This window comes from Pseudopodoces humilis, chromosome 9 (genome assembly GCF_049639895.1).
Source record: "Pseudopodoces humilis isolate 2021_Gansu_Grassland_sample_001 chromosome 9, ASM4963989v1, whole genome shotgun sequence".
Taxonomy (NCBI): Eukaryota; Metazoa; Chordata; class Aves; order Passeriformes; family Paridae; genus Pseudopodoces; species Pseudopodoces humilis.
This window is the reverse complement of record NC_142208.1, coordinates 23,817,345-23,829,828: the sequence shown is the minus strand read 5'-3', so window position 1 is coordinate 23,829,828 and position 12,484 is coordinate 23,817,345. Positions and strand designations below refer to the sequence as shown.

Genomic DNA, 12,484 nt, shown 5'->3' with positions numbered 1-12,484 from the left:
TTGGCACCTCCTCCAGCAGAGAGCAGCTGGGCAGTTGCTACCATTTCTCATTCCACTCGATATTACCAGCTATTAAATTATCCCAAGTTTCTTGTTCAAGCTCAAACTCTCTCAAAACAATTAAAAAATCACCAAGCTGTGGATCACAGCATGTTGCCATTTTCTATTTGGTGACTTTTCTTAGAGATGAAGCACACACATGTATATATAAATACTCTTCCTGGGTATTTTCTAGGTTTTTTTCTGGTTTTGGTTTTGTGGTTTGTTTTTTTTTTAAATCCATAGTCTTACGTACAAAATAATGCCTGTATAAGAAAACAGTTCAAAGTCTGGCATGTTTTTAAGAAATGCAAACGCAATTCCATTTTAAGGACTGTGGAAAGCACCCTAAAACCCAAGCAAACAAAAACTGCACAGGAGCACAACACAAAGAGCCTCTCTGCTGCAAAGCCTCCAACAACAACAAGGAAGTTTCTATCCCTGCCTCACAGTTTTGCTCCTTCCTTGCTAATAAAAAGCGTCTCTCGCACAACTTGTGCTCTCCGATCACACGCCACGGGTGGGGAAGTGCTGATTGTACAGTTCCGTTTTGGGAAAGTCAGAAATCATATCCTTAGAGGTGGGGGAAATAAAAATAAAAGTAATCAGTCACATCCTCCACCTGAGCACGCAGCTCCCACCGCACTTCAGCCGGTTGGTTACCTGTCTGAGACCCAGGAGGAAAGGCATTCTGCAGGCTCATCCTCCACGCCAGCACATGGGAAGGCAGGAATTTAAAGCCCCACAGCAACCATTTCTTCATCTGCTGTGGGCAGCCCGTTCCTCCGATCCTATTTAAACCAGGGCTTTCTCAGCTGGGAATGCTAAGTAAACAGGGTCCTGGGACACTGCAGGCACTCGCTGGCTCCCCCTCCTCCTCCTCCCACTCCCTGTGACATATCTCAGACGCAGCCCAGCCGGGGTGTTTGCAAGAGGGAAATGACATCAGGTCGGGCACTTCTGAAAAGAAAAAAACCCAAAAAACAAAACAAAACCCCTCCAAACCAAAAAACAAAACCCAAAAACAACCCCCCAGCACAAAAGCGCACACACACACAAAACCCCCAACACAAACAAAAACAACCGGCCCCCACAAAAAAAAAAAAAAAAAAAAAAAAAAAAAGGCAGCCCTGAACCTTAAGACTGCTGAGCTGCTGGGTGACACCAGGCAGGTCGCTGCAGACGGGACCTGTCAGGGAGCCCTGCTGGAACAGAAGTGCAAAAGTGCTCTCCTCCCTGCTAAGGGGATGCTACAAAGGAGGGCAGCCTATTAAAAATGTTGTCATGAGCCAACAGGGTGGTGATGATTAAATCTCGCTAAGCAAAAATAGCTGGTTTGTCTGCTTCTGAGGAGAAAGCTAAGTTTGATGCTGCCTGCTGGACAGCACTGGTCCTAGAAGCCACCACCATGGTTTCTCCGAGTACCTCCAGACCCTGGGGACGTCAGCAGTCTTCACAGATCCAAAGCACTTCCATGCCACCACAATTCCACTTTTTCTGACTCACAGCATTTTCAACTCTCAGCCCCTCCAGATAACAGCTGTCCCTCTAAAGAAAAAGCAACAACTTCCCTGATTTCAGAAGGATCAGGATTGGACCCCTCCAGCACCAGACAGATGATGGGAAGAGTTTCAAATCCACCTCTCCCCAAGGAAAATCTCACTAGCCCTGTTGAAAGGTTCCTCTTTCTACTAGAGCTCATTTCATGTTTTCATGCCAAGGGGCAATTAAGCCTTATAAACAAATTTATCATCCGGTGCCTAGGATGGCATGTCTTGTTTGTCCTCCCCCAAGCAAGGAGTACAGCAAGTTCCACAGTGGTGTAGAAGATGACACTGCAGAAGGTAATCTAAATTTAACTCCCTTTTCTACCTCCACTTTGAAAGTTCAGCAACCTCTTTTTTTCGGGCTTCTCTTTAATCAGCAGCTGTCCTCGTCTGTCCTGGGGGCGGGACGACACCGGGACACCATTGCCACTCCCGTATGCCCCAGCAGCGGCTCCATGGATATTTGACAAAGGACAAACTCCCCTGGCTTTTGGCCTCTTTGGCTTTGGAGCCCAATACATTAAAATATACGACAAGGAAAGGAATATACTTTTTTCCATAGTGACTTCATTGAATGCCTTTTTTAGTAGTAGTTTTAATAGTAATTTCAGTACTTCAGAAAAGAGAGAGAGAAATCACATCAAATTCTTGCAAATGCTAATTTGAAAGAACAGGAAAAAAATAGAGGAAACTTAAAAAAAATTAAAGAAAATATCAGAACAGACACCCCTTGCTACCCAACAGCTAGACAGCTTTCAGCAGTGTCAGAAAAAGATACCCATTTTGCACATTCCAGAACCACTCAGTGACCACCACTGCTGTCTCCTCTCAGACCAGCCCAGTGTGGTTTCCCAAATGAGAACTTCATTCTGTGTGTCCTCTCCAAAACTGGGCTGTGAGACTACACACAAGTATTACTTATTTTTACACCAACTTAAAGGCACCATCTAAAAATGCTGTTTAGGGGTAAGCACATCCCTGATTTCCCTAAGAGAAAACAAGCAACAAAGCAATTTCCTGGAGGATACAAAACATCAGCGTTAACTAGCATAAGCCAGGCAATGGGATTTTCCAGCTTTTGTACTCTTGGATCAAACAAACTCAATCTTTGCTTTTCCAATTTATGGACAAACACCAGTGATATAAAAGAGCAGCTTTCTGTTTTAGTAATCTGTTCTGTGGCCTCACGCTGGCCTTTGAAACATCCGATTTTGGCTGTCGCTAGCTATCCAGTCTCTGGACTAGGCAGATCCTAGGGCTGAGCCAATGCAGCAGTTTCTAAATCCCTACTGTCAGAAGGAATCTAACTTTAACCACCCGCCTCTCCCCCAGCACACACTCAAAAGGCAAAGCATCATTCCAGATCTAAGACAAGTTGTGAAGGACTATCAAAAGCAGTAACTTGGCGGAAAAGCAAAAGCATCCTATTTTATGTGTGAATTTGGCAATCCTGGAAAGACTGACACAGAAAAGGTGGTTTGCAAGCAGGCTTTACCACATTTGACTGCAGCAGGAGCAGCCACCCTCTCTTGCAGTCCCTGAGTGACAGCGGCCAGTAACATGCTCCACAATTCTGCTATAGGCGACTACGGGGAAAAAAAGCCCTGAAGAGGGACAGAAAAAAAAAAAAAAAAAAAAAAGAGCTGGACAAGGTAGTTCATACCCTTATAAAAACCTGTCCAACACCCTTAGAACCTTGGCAAAACACCTACATTTCCCTAATCATTGCAATTGCTTTGTATATACCAACAGATGTCCTTTTACCCCCTCCTCTTTTTTTAAGTTCCTAAGTTCTTGCCCCAGAGCTCTGCCAGGCAACAGTGAGTTTCATAGATGGTGGTCGTGAACAAATAGTTTCTTTCATCAAGAATGAATTCAGCACCTTCTAATTTGACTTTCATATTATTAGCAGGTGGGAACAGAAGTCCTCATCCATCTTCTCATCCATTCATTACTCTGTACCTGTTAGCTATCTTCTTATAAAAGATATCAATCTTCTCTGTCCTCTTAATGTAAAATCTTTTCCCAAAGCCTTCAGCTGCTCATCGTCCATTTCCACAACCCTTCTAATTTTCTACTGCTCTCTGCTTGGGGGAAACCAGAGCTGAAATAATAATTATTTTAATGAAAGCAGGAGCAGCTCTAATGCAGGCTCAGCATGGGTTCACTCCCTTTATACAAACCTGGTATTTAAGATCTGCAAAGGCTACACAGGAGTACATCTATCCAAGATAAAACGAACAAAACAAACACAAGTTTTGTGTGTTCACACAGTTCCTCAGTAGATGACTCTCTTGAGAGCTCTGAAAAATCAATAGTAATGTCAGGACAGATTATGGGATCTACATTACTTTCAAGTAAAGTAAAGGCAGCCACCAACCATCCTTTTGTGATGTGTTAGCACGGATCCCATCACAGAAAAATGGTGAGCAGGTGTCTACTGGCAAGGAGGGAGTAGAGGCCTCTAGGAATTCCCAGTCTGTAATACTGCTCCAGAATATGCGATCTACCCCAAACATGATGTCAAGCAAAGGTTGCTGCTCAGTATCTTCACAGGCCAACACACTGTGCTTCATGACCTCAGCTATAACACGCAAGTGAAGCACATGATGGAAGTTGTTTGAGCCGTTTTAGAGTCGCTTTCTATGTGCTCCCATGTTTGATGAGAGATGTTTGCAAGCAGGTCTGGAAACCAAGCAAGGTACAGTATTCATTTTGATACATCTTGAGGACATCCAGTTATGATAACATGATTGCAACAAAAATTGATGTTGTGCACCTCAAAGCTATCAGGCTTGAAGCACGAGGCTGCTATCAGTTGCTCAACTATTACAGTCCTAGGTAGGGAGAGGTTTTGAACAGTAAATACAGATGAGATGCAATATCCTCTCAATTAAACTTTAATATCATAGTTCTGCAGCCACAAACACAGGTTGACCACAAAGTTGGAATAATTTTATCTAATTATTCTTCCATTTGCCCAATGCACTCTGTTATTTTCATGTTATTAGGGGAAGTGTTTCTGGAGCCATCCATTTTTGTTAGTCAGCCTGCAGCCCTGGGGGCTAGGACTGAGACTTCACATATCTGTCACACACTCAAAACACGGTATGAAAAAAGCAATCTCAATGAACATGACTATCTTTTCCCATCCTGGAGATGGTCTGGGGAATGAAGAAAAGAGAAAGGAAAGAAAGGAAAGAAAGACAGGGAAAAGTAAAAGCAGATCTCTGTTTCTCTAGAATAAGACTATCCAGGAACAACAAGCTCTATCTGCCTTGACAGCAAATATTCTAAAGGGACTTGTTTGCTAGCAAAACTAGCATGAGACACTGGGAGATCACCAATGCTGGAACAGCAATTCAATGCTAAATCTGCCTACAAACCATTTGTCTGCCCACCTGTGAACTTGTAGATCCCTGAAGAGTGAAGGGCAACTTCCCCACCCTAATGATACCATTACAAGAACATGATGACTTTCCAGTGCGAGGACCAGGTGTCCCGGGTTCATGTAACATACAGCATTGGCACTGCCTACCAAGAATGCTATCAACAAATTCCAGAGGACCAAGAAGAAGAGGTCAGGCTGGTAACTTCCCAGTACCTGCAGGCCCTAGAATATCTACTCTTTTCCTCAGGGGAAAAGTGGCCCAAAATAAAACTTTCACTCTGTCTAGTATTACTGTATTGTTTAGGAGTGGGGTAAAGTGGGTTCCCCAATCCACATGCATTACAACTACAAAACAAGAACACTGGAATAACTGCATTTACTGTTTTTCAGGCCAAACTATCTTAATCTTTGTTGAAGAAAGAATAATTTCAGGAAAATACAGCATGCATGTTGGAACGGGTGTGTGAGCTAGAACTGCAACCAGTCTGATGGATCAATAAATTTCAAAGTGCAACAAAGCACGACAGCTTGCAGTGGTGAGAAGCTCTTCCTCTTCCCCACAGGCCGTCCCTTTTGTCAGCTCAGTGATTCAGAAGTGCAGGAAAACTTTTGCAGCTTAGTAAGTTAAGCAAATAGAGACAGTGCATTTCAGCCTCACTGCTGTTACCTGTCTTTCTGTCCAAGTAACTGGTTAACCACAGAAGATGACACTGTGCACTTTAAAATATTCTCAGTGTTACTGAGAGCCCCAACAGCAACAGCTCATGCTTGATTCCAACTGACTCTCAATTCCAGCTGAATCCCAAACAGCAATTGTCAGCCAAGCAGACAAGTACAAATATGTGCCATATCTCCACCCAAAAGCCATGTGTAAGCCCTGAACACAAGTAGTGTGCGCCACAGAGGAAGCTACTACCCACTCCGTCATCTGCTATTTCAGTGAGAGCCTGTCCTCCTCTTCACTGCTCCTTTGTGGGTGAAGAAATGGCAACAGTAAAGCACTTCCCTTTGCACTTTCATACAGCAAGTAATCCCTCCTCTGAAGCTGCCTTCTGTACTAAGCTATCTTAAGGACACTCAAGGAAAGGGCAGGGAGCAGACAAGGGGTGGTTGTGAAGAACATACCCAAGAGGAGTTCTCTCCAACACCCATCTGACAGAGGAGATAAAAGCAACCACATCCAGGCTGTTCAGACACTTCTACCCACTCTGCTGTTCAGCTGATGGGAGAGTTGGGGCAATGAAAAGTCCAGGCTCTTCTCTGAGACCAAAATAGTTTTTTCTAAGTGTAGCTTGAGGTTTCCAGCCCCCAGTGACATTGTTCCCACTGCTGTTTCCCCATGGAACAGAAAATGACAGCCACAGGTCCAGCGTGCTTTTCTTCACAGCAACAGAGTTGTGGCCAAACCAATGCAACTGTAATGCCAAAGTCTGTGCGAATCATCTACTTTTGTATAACCATCCTTCAACACCCATGCCTGCCATCCAAGCCTAGAGGTGTTAAAAAGCTTCAAAGTCCTTTGTCACTAAGGCACACAGGGAGTAAAGGGTTGAAAGTGGCCTACTGAGAAGTGACACTAAGTGTTTCAAAAGAGATAGGGTTGATTCGGCCTCTTAAGCATTCCCAGGTTTTTGGGCACCTGAGATGCCCAAATGAAGATGTCAGGCTTTACTTTTAGTGTGGAGTGGGTAATGAAGTCATGGTAAAGCCTACTCAGCTTTCTCTAAGCCTGCTGGGAGGGGGAGAAGGAGGAGGGAGTGGGGAGCTCAGCTGTTAAATATTTGACGAGACTGTCTCAGGAGGGCAAGTGTATCCGGGGTGGTACAGGGACACCAGCTTGGCTCCTTGCTTTTTGGCACTACAGCTCTTGTCTTCCTGATACCCATGTATGCAAACAGGACTTTAGTAATGGCTCAAGCGGAGACGATCTGCTCCAGACAGGGAAGAAGGCAGAGTCTGCAGACAGTAACAGGATCCCTTAAGCACAGAATCAAGACGGTAAGCGTCTGTTCTAGTTTTAGAGTCTTGCACCATGTGGGTACCAAAAATACAGCCTGTGTGTGCCCTTTGGTCACATCATCACAGACATGCATTGTCCCAAAGATGCTTACCAGCACAACCTTGATGGAGATCTTGGATGCCCTACTCTTACAAGTGCTATTTGATTTCTCTACAAATGACAGCAACTCACTATTTTTAGTGCTCATCTCATGTCTGCTTGGCGTTTCCCTTGGGCCTTACTTACCCTTGTTTCACAGCTTTGGTGCCAGCTCCCACGAAGCATTTTTTTTGATGCCAGAGGGGATCATGCCAAGTCTGTCTGTGTTGATGCCAAAATGGCAGCTGGCTTTACTGTTGAGACAGGATTTGCCAAAGCTAACAACACTAGTGCTGGGGTTACTAGAATTGACTTCAAGGTTTTCATCTTCCTTACTCTTCTATTGTCTCTAGATTCCAGGGGATAACACTGCTCTAAATACCTTCTGGGGTCCAAGAAGATGGATTTTTTTCATCATAGGCTAAGTCAATAGGCAATTATACAGCAGACAGTCTTAACTTAGAGATCCTCACAAAGAAGGATACTTTTATACATGAAACAATTATCTGAGAAGCAGTGCTGCTGCTGCTGGGCCCAACTACACAGGCTGCAGATAAGGCACGGCATGAACTCTTAAAGCCTGCAAATGTGTTTATAAAGAACTGACCACAAAAACAGAAAATCTGTTGAAGATAAGGGTGGCTACGTGATATTTTATTACCAAGATATACCTACAACACAAGTCTGGAGTGCACAAGAAGGTCAGGGATCAGCCAAATTGCATTAGACTACCATAAGCAAGGAGACGAAATCCAAGCAAGTTAATTGCCCTTTGCCCCTTTTGCACTCTCACAAAGTGCCACTGTGTGAAAAGTCAGTATTCAGATAAAATCTAGTCTCACACATGATGCACAGGCATGTTGGTTATGGGAAACACCCACAGAGATATGAACAGATAGCAGACACGATAGGCAATCACACACGCTGATGCCTGTGATTTGAAGTGATGGTATCCCTGCAAATTGCAAAAGTAATTTGATGTTAACCTCTGCTGCTTTTCTTATAAATCTAAAACCCACACCTTGCTCAGAAACAGTGGTGTCAAATGGGTACCTGATTGCCCAAAGACTCTCAGCTCTTGCTTCAGGAACAGTGCATTGGTTAACCTGACAAGAGGTAAACAAGTGACTAAAAAGGTTTTGTCATCAGGTAAGACTTTGCTGGGAGGATCTGTTACACATATAGTCTGGTCAGATCTCTCAAGTTTGTTGGCCTTTCCTGAGCACAGGTTTACATCTTGAAGAAGTATATATATATAGAAAAGTTCTCCTCAAATCCCAGCAGTCTTGTTTTCTGTGGCTTGTTTTACAAGAAACAGTTTCTTTCATTAAGTTCTGAGAATTTTGTTTCTCCAGCAGAACACTGCTTCTACCTGGCTTGAACCCTTCTTTGGAGGAACACTTTTTCAGAGAAATCCTTCAGGAAAAAAAAAATACATCAGCAGCCACCTCTTTCCAAGCACACTGCTGGATATTACGGTTTAGTAATGTTACACTGCAGAGCAATATCACATAGGCTGAGGCAAATGTCCTCAAATTGCTTTCTACATAGGTACACACTCAGGAACTTTCCTATTATCCCTGGACTTTTCGTTCCAGGCCCTGTCATGCTACCTACATCTCCACTGATAAACAGATTCTGATTTGCAGTACTCAAACTACAAACAATTGGTTTAACTGAATCTTCTTCCTCTTAGAAAATACATGTGTATCACTATATGGTATTCTCAAAATTAAGTCTCTCAATTAACCCAATGTGCTGTGCAGTAGCTGAGTTTTACAGCATTTCTGCTACGTACCAGAAATACAAACTCATCCGTAGGGCTGCAAGTAGGCTGAGGCTCGGAGTTTGTGGCACAAGCGTGAGGAAAGCCCCTCCACATGGTGTGGTGGTCTGACTAGCAGAAAGACAGAAAGACTTATCTTCCAAAATGAAGGGCACTGAAAATCATGTATTTCTTCATATTCATTCTTCAAAATGAAGAATGAAAGGAAATCACAAGTTTAACTATTAAGAAAGCTCAATACCACAAGCATTTAAAAGATCGCAACAAAACAGTATTAAAGACATCACTTCTAAATCTCTAGACAAAACTCTGTGAGAGTTATTCACTCTCAAACTCCACTGTTAAAAACTTCCTTAAAAATGCAACTTTATGGAAAACCTGGTTTTAAACAAAATATTGTCTTTTCTAACTTGAACTACTGCACTGCTTATGATCTCCCCAGGTACTTGGAAGAAAAAAATGAGTAAACAAAAGTAAGGAATAAATCAGCATCGTGCATGGTTAAGGCCAGATTCAAGATGAGTTCATCTGTATCTGTGAAAGGGAATAAAATACAAAATACCTTACAGTCTAATTGCTCTCCTGTTTTGACTGACATCTTCACCAGGAAAACAAGAAAAGCTCCCCAAAAGGCCACACACTTTGCTGCTCTGCCAACCAGAGAGCAGATGTTTTGAAGGGGCCCTCAGAAAACATGATGTATGTGAAACAGAGCTGATGGATGTAGTTTCCAGGTGCAGATGAAGCTGGTTCAAACCAAGCATACAGGACAAAAATTCAGTGCCTCCCATCACCAGCTTCACCATCCTGCTTCATTTTCCCTCTCGGTGGCTATTTTCCTTAACCACAGAATGCCGATAGCGCCTGAGGTACTACAACCATTGGAGTCAGAATACAATTAATTGCTATTCTTTCTATGCCTAGCAGAACTGCCACTGGCTACCCAAGTATTTCCTGTCAGGCTCAGCTCGTCTAGAGGCCGGCTGGGGAAGCCCGAAGTTATGTAAGGAACAGGCGCCTGGGAGGAAGCGATGTCCCGGTGTCCTGTTTCAGCACCGGCCCTGGCATTATGCAGTTTGCACTTTGCTTAAGCATTAAAGGCACAGGTGGCACCTGGAATCACAGCCAGTTTCTCAATTTCAGTGACAAACCTGCTTGCCAGGCGGCTTTGCCCTTTCAAGGGCAGATACCTCCAACACCCTGTGGTCTCACTCCCCTTCCTTCCTTCCTGGTATCTGTAGGAATAGATACATTTTGGGTATCTATTGGGTGTACGCAAAATGTGTGCATAAGCTTATTTCAGAGAGTTCAGTAATTAAAATCTTAATTCAGTTTTATTTTGTGAAGAAACATTAAGAACCATAGCGTGCCTTCATGGGCATTATCTTATCCAAACTGCTGTATTTTCCATTAATGCTTGTTATTCCACTGGCAGATAAAGTGAACACTCCTCTGGCTGAGCAGAGCAGAAGGAAGACCAGATGACCCATACAGTTTTACCTCTTTCATACAGTTGTTCTCAGTAAGTGTGTGGGCTGCAGGAAAAAAGAGAAGACCAAGCACTTGCTTCCTCCTTGCTCAGGCCTGGCTCCCAGACATGCATGTACTCTAAATCACAAAACCAGTGACCTTTTACTCCTGCAACCATTGCTTCTTTTGGAATTCTCCCACAGCATAAGCCTAATAGTCTGTATGCATCATTATAAAAAAATCAAAACCCAATTGGCATCCTACCTTTTTAAAGGAAAGTAGTTGGTGCTAATTAGAGTGACTACAGTAAAACAGTAAATTTAAAAAAAAAAAACAACATAAAAAAACCAAAACAAACTCCAGAACCTCAAACTAGCAAGACCTTTTCTTCTTCAAAAAGGTAAACAATATACATCACCTTCAGCACTCAGAAAGCTCAGAGCCCCGCGGGTGACTGTGAATGAAGAAACTGTAAGACAAAGAAATATTTTCAATTTTTAGAAATACTCACTTCTGACACATCACAGGATACTACAGTAGTATTTTTCCCCCGAAGGGGGTAGTCTGGGGAGTAGAAATTCTGAACACCTCCTTTGGGACACCAGGACACCAACACTGATGTCCTGGGAAAAAGTGAGAAAACTAACTACTAACTTAATTTCAGAGACCCAGCCTGCACCTTGTAAATTCATTAGACCATTGAAAAGACTTTTCCAGGTAAAAATACATAAAAAACTTCGGGACAGATGGCAACATTTGTGAGCAGGATTTAGTTATGGATTTAATTACAGACTGACCATCAGACTCATCCTCCTTTTAGCACTTGTTTCTTAGCACAGGGTTCAAAAGTCAGGGCAGTTTGAAAACCAAAGAGGCGAACTCAGAGGCACCAGGCTGTCAAACCACTCTGGGAATGATTTGCTGCACCCAAAGCATCAACATTTCTCTAACCTATTCTTGAGGCAACTGCAATCACTAGTGTAACCGCTGCCTCAACAGGGCACGTACTCCTGTGCTTGATGCCCTTTAAACATAAGGATGTTATTTTCCATTAACATTAAATCAAGCCTTAGTGCAAGATAAGGCAGTAATATTTTCTTCTCCACTAAAAACAAGACGACTGATAATAGTGATCTTCTTAACTTTGCTCACCTGGAAAATTGTTCCATTCCTCTATAAGCTGCTTCCAGAAGACAAAAGAAGTCTTTGTTTCCTAGACTACAAGGATTAAATCATCGTTTTACTGTTTTTTCCAGTCTGAAACTTAAACCCATCTTAAAATGCAGAATCCAAAATGGTGCATATCACCTACCAGCGTGGAGTATTACAAAATACCTGTATAGGACAATTCTACACTGAAAGATTTGGTGAGTTTTTTACTGAAAGAACTGCATTCAATTTCCGATCCAAAATCCCAGACTATTTCACTTTTTCCATTGCTAAGTACTCTGAATTTTTCCTTGAGGAAAGTGAAATAAGCTTCAGGCTATTTCTTCAAGCTATTCTCCTGTTTAAAAAACACACATAACCTTCCATCTGCATCTCAAGTGTTTTCTCTTTGTCTCCCAAACTGTTGGCACACAGGCAGAACAAATCCCTCCAGGATCCCAGTCACCACCACAGACACTCCTTAGCAAGTATTCATCACTTAATGGACCCTCCTGAACACAGATCCTCACTCAGTATCCCCTAACCAATGTGCTGCCTCACTCAGGCTGGGCTGTAAAACATCAAATGAATTAACCAAATGAAATTCATCAGACCCCTCCCATGAGGTTGTTCCTGATAAATCCACATTCATTTTCTGTTGCCTTAGAGATGCTTATAAAACCTTCAGGGATTTATTCTAGTACTTCAATAGAGACTGAAGCACTTCACCATTTTCTAACTTTTTCTTATTTTTTTTTTCCTTTAATCTGACCCTTTATACATTTAGTATTTATTTTAATGTGTATAGATTTACAACCAGGAGTTTGTGCTCCTCCTGTTTGGGGCTTTTTTTCCCCCAAGAACCGAAAGAGCTGCAAACCCTTTCAGTCAGTATCAGTTACTGAGTTATAGTTCATTCGCGTCACTCATTAAATTTTAGATCAATACTTTTTTTTTTTTTTGTATCTAACCCTGTTTTGCAAAACCTTTTCCTAAGCCTTTGT

The 12,484-nt window shown here is 42.6% G+C and overlaps 1 protein-coding gene across 10 annotated transcripts in view; it reads right to left on the bottom strand.

Annotated features, from left to right (window-relative positions):
* The window catches only part of WBP1L (WW domain binding protein 1 like), a 59,626-nt gene that overhangs the window by 24,220 nt on the left and 22,922 nt on the right, over positions 1–12,484 (bottom strand). For 2 of the 10 annotated variants that reach the window (XM_005520702.3, XM_088059393.1), the window contains exon 1: positions 703–1,723. The exons of 7 other annotated variants lie outside the window; for them this stretch is intronic. In XM_005520702.3, coding sequence (XP_005520759.1) covers positions 703–729 — 27 coding nt within the window. In that variant the 5' untranslated portion in view covers positions 730–1,723. Of the gene's footprint in view, positions 1–702; positions 1,724–12,484 lie in introns of those variants that run through there. One more of the 10 variants, XM_014250333.2, reaches the window with a different exon arrangement.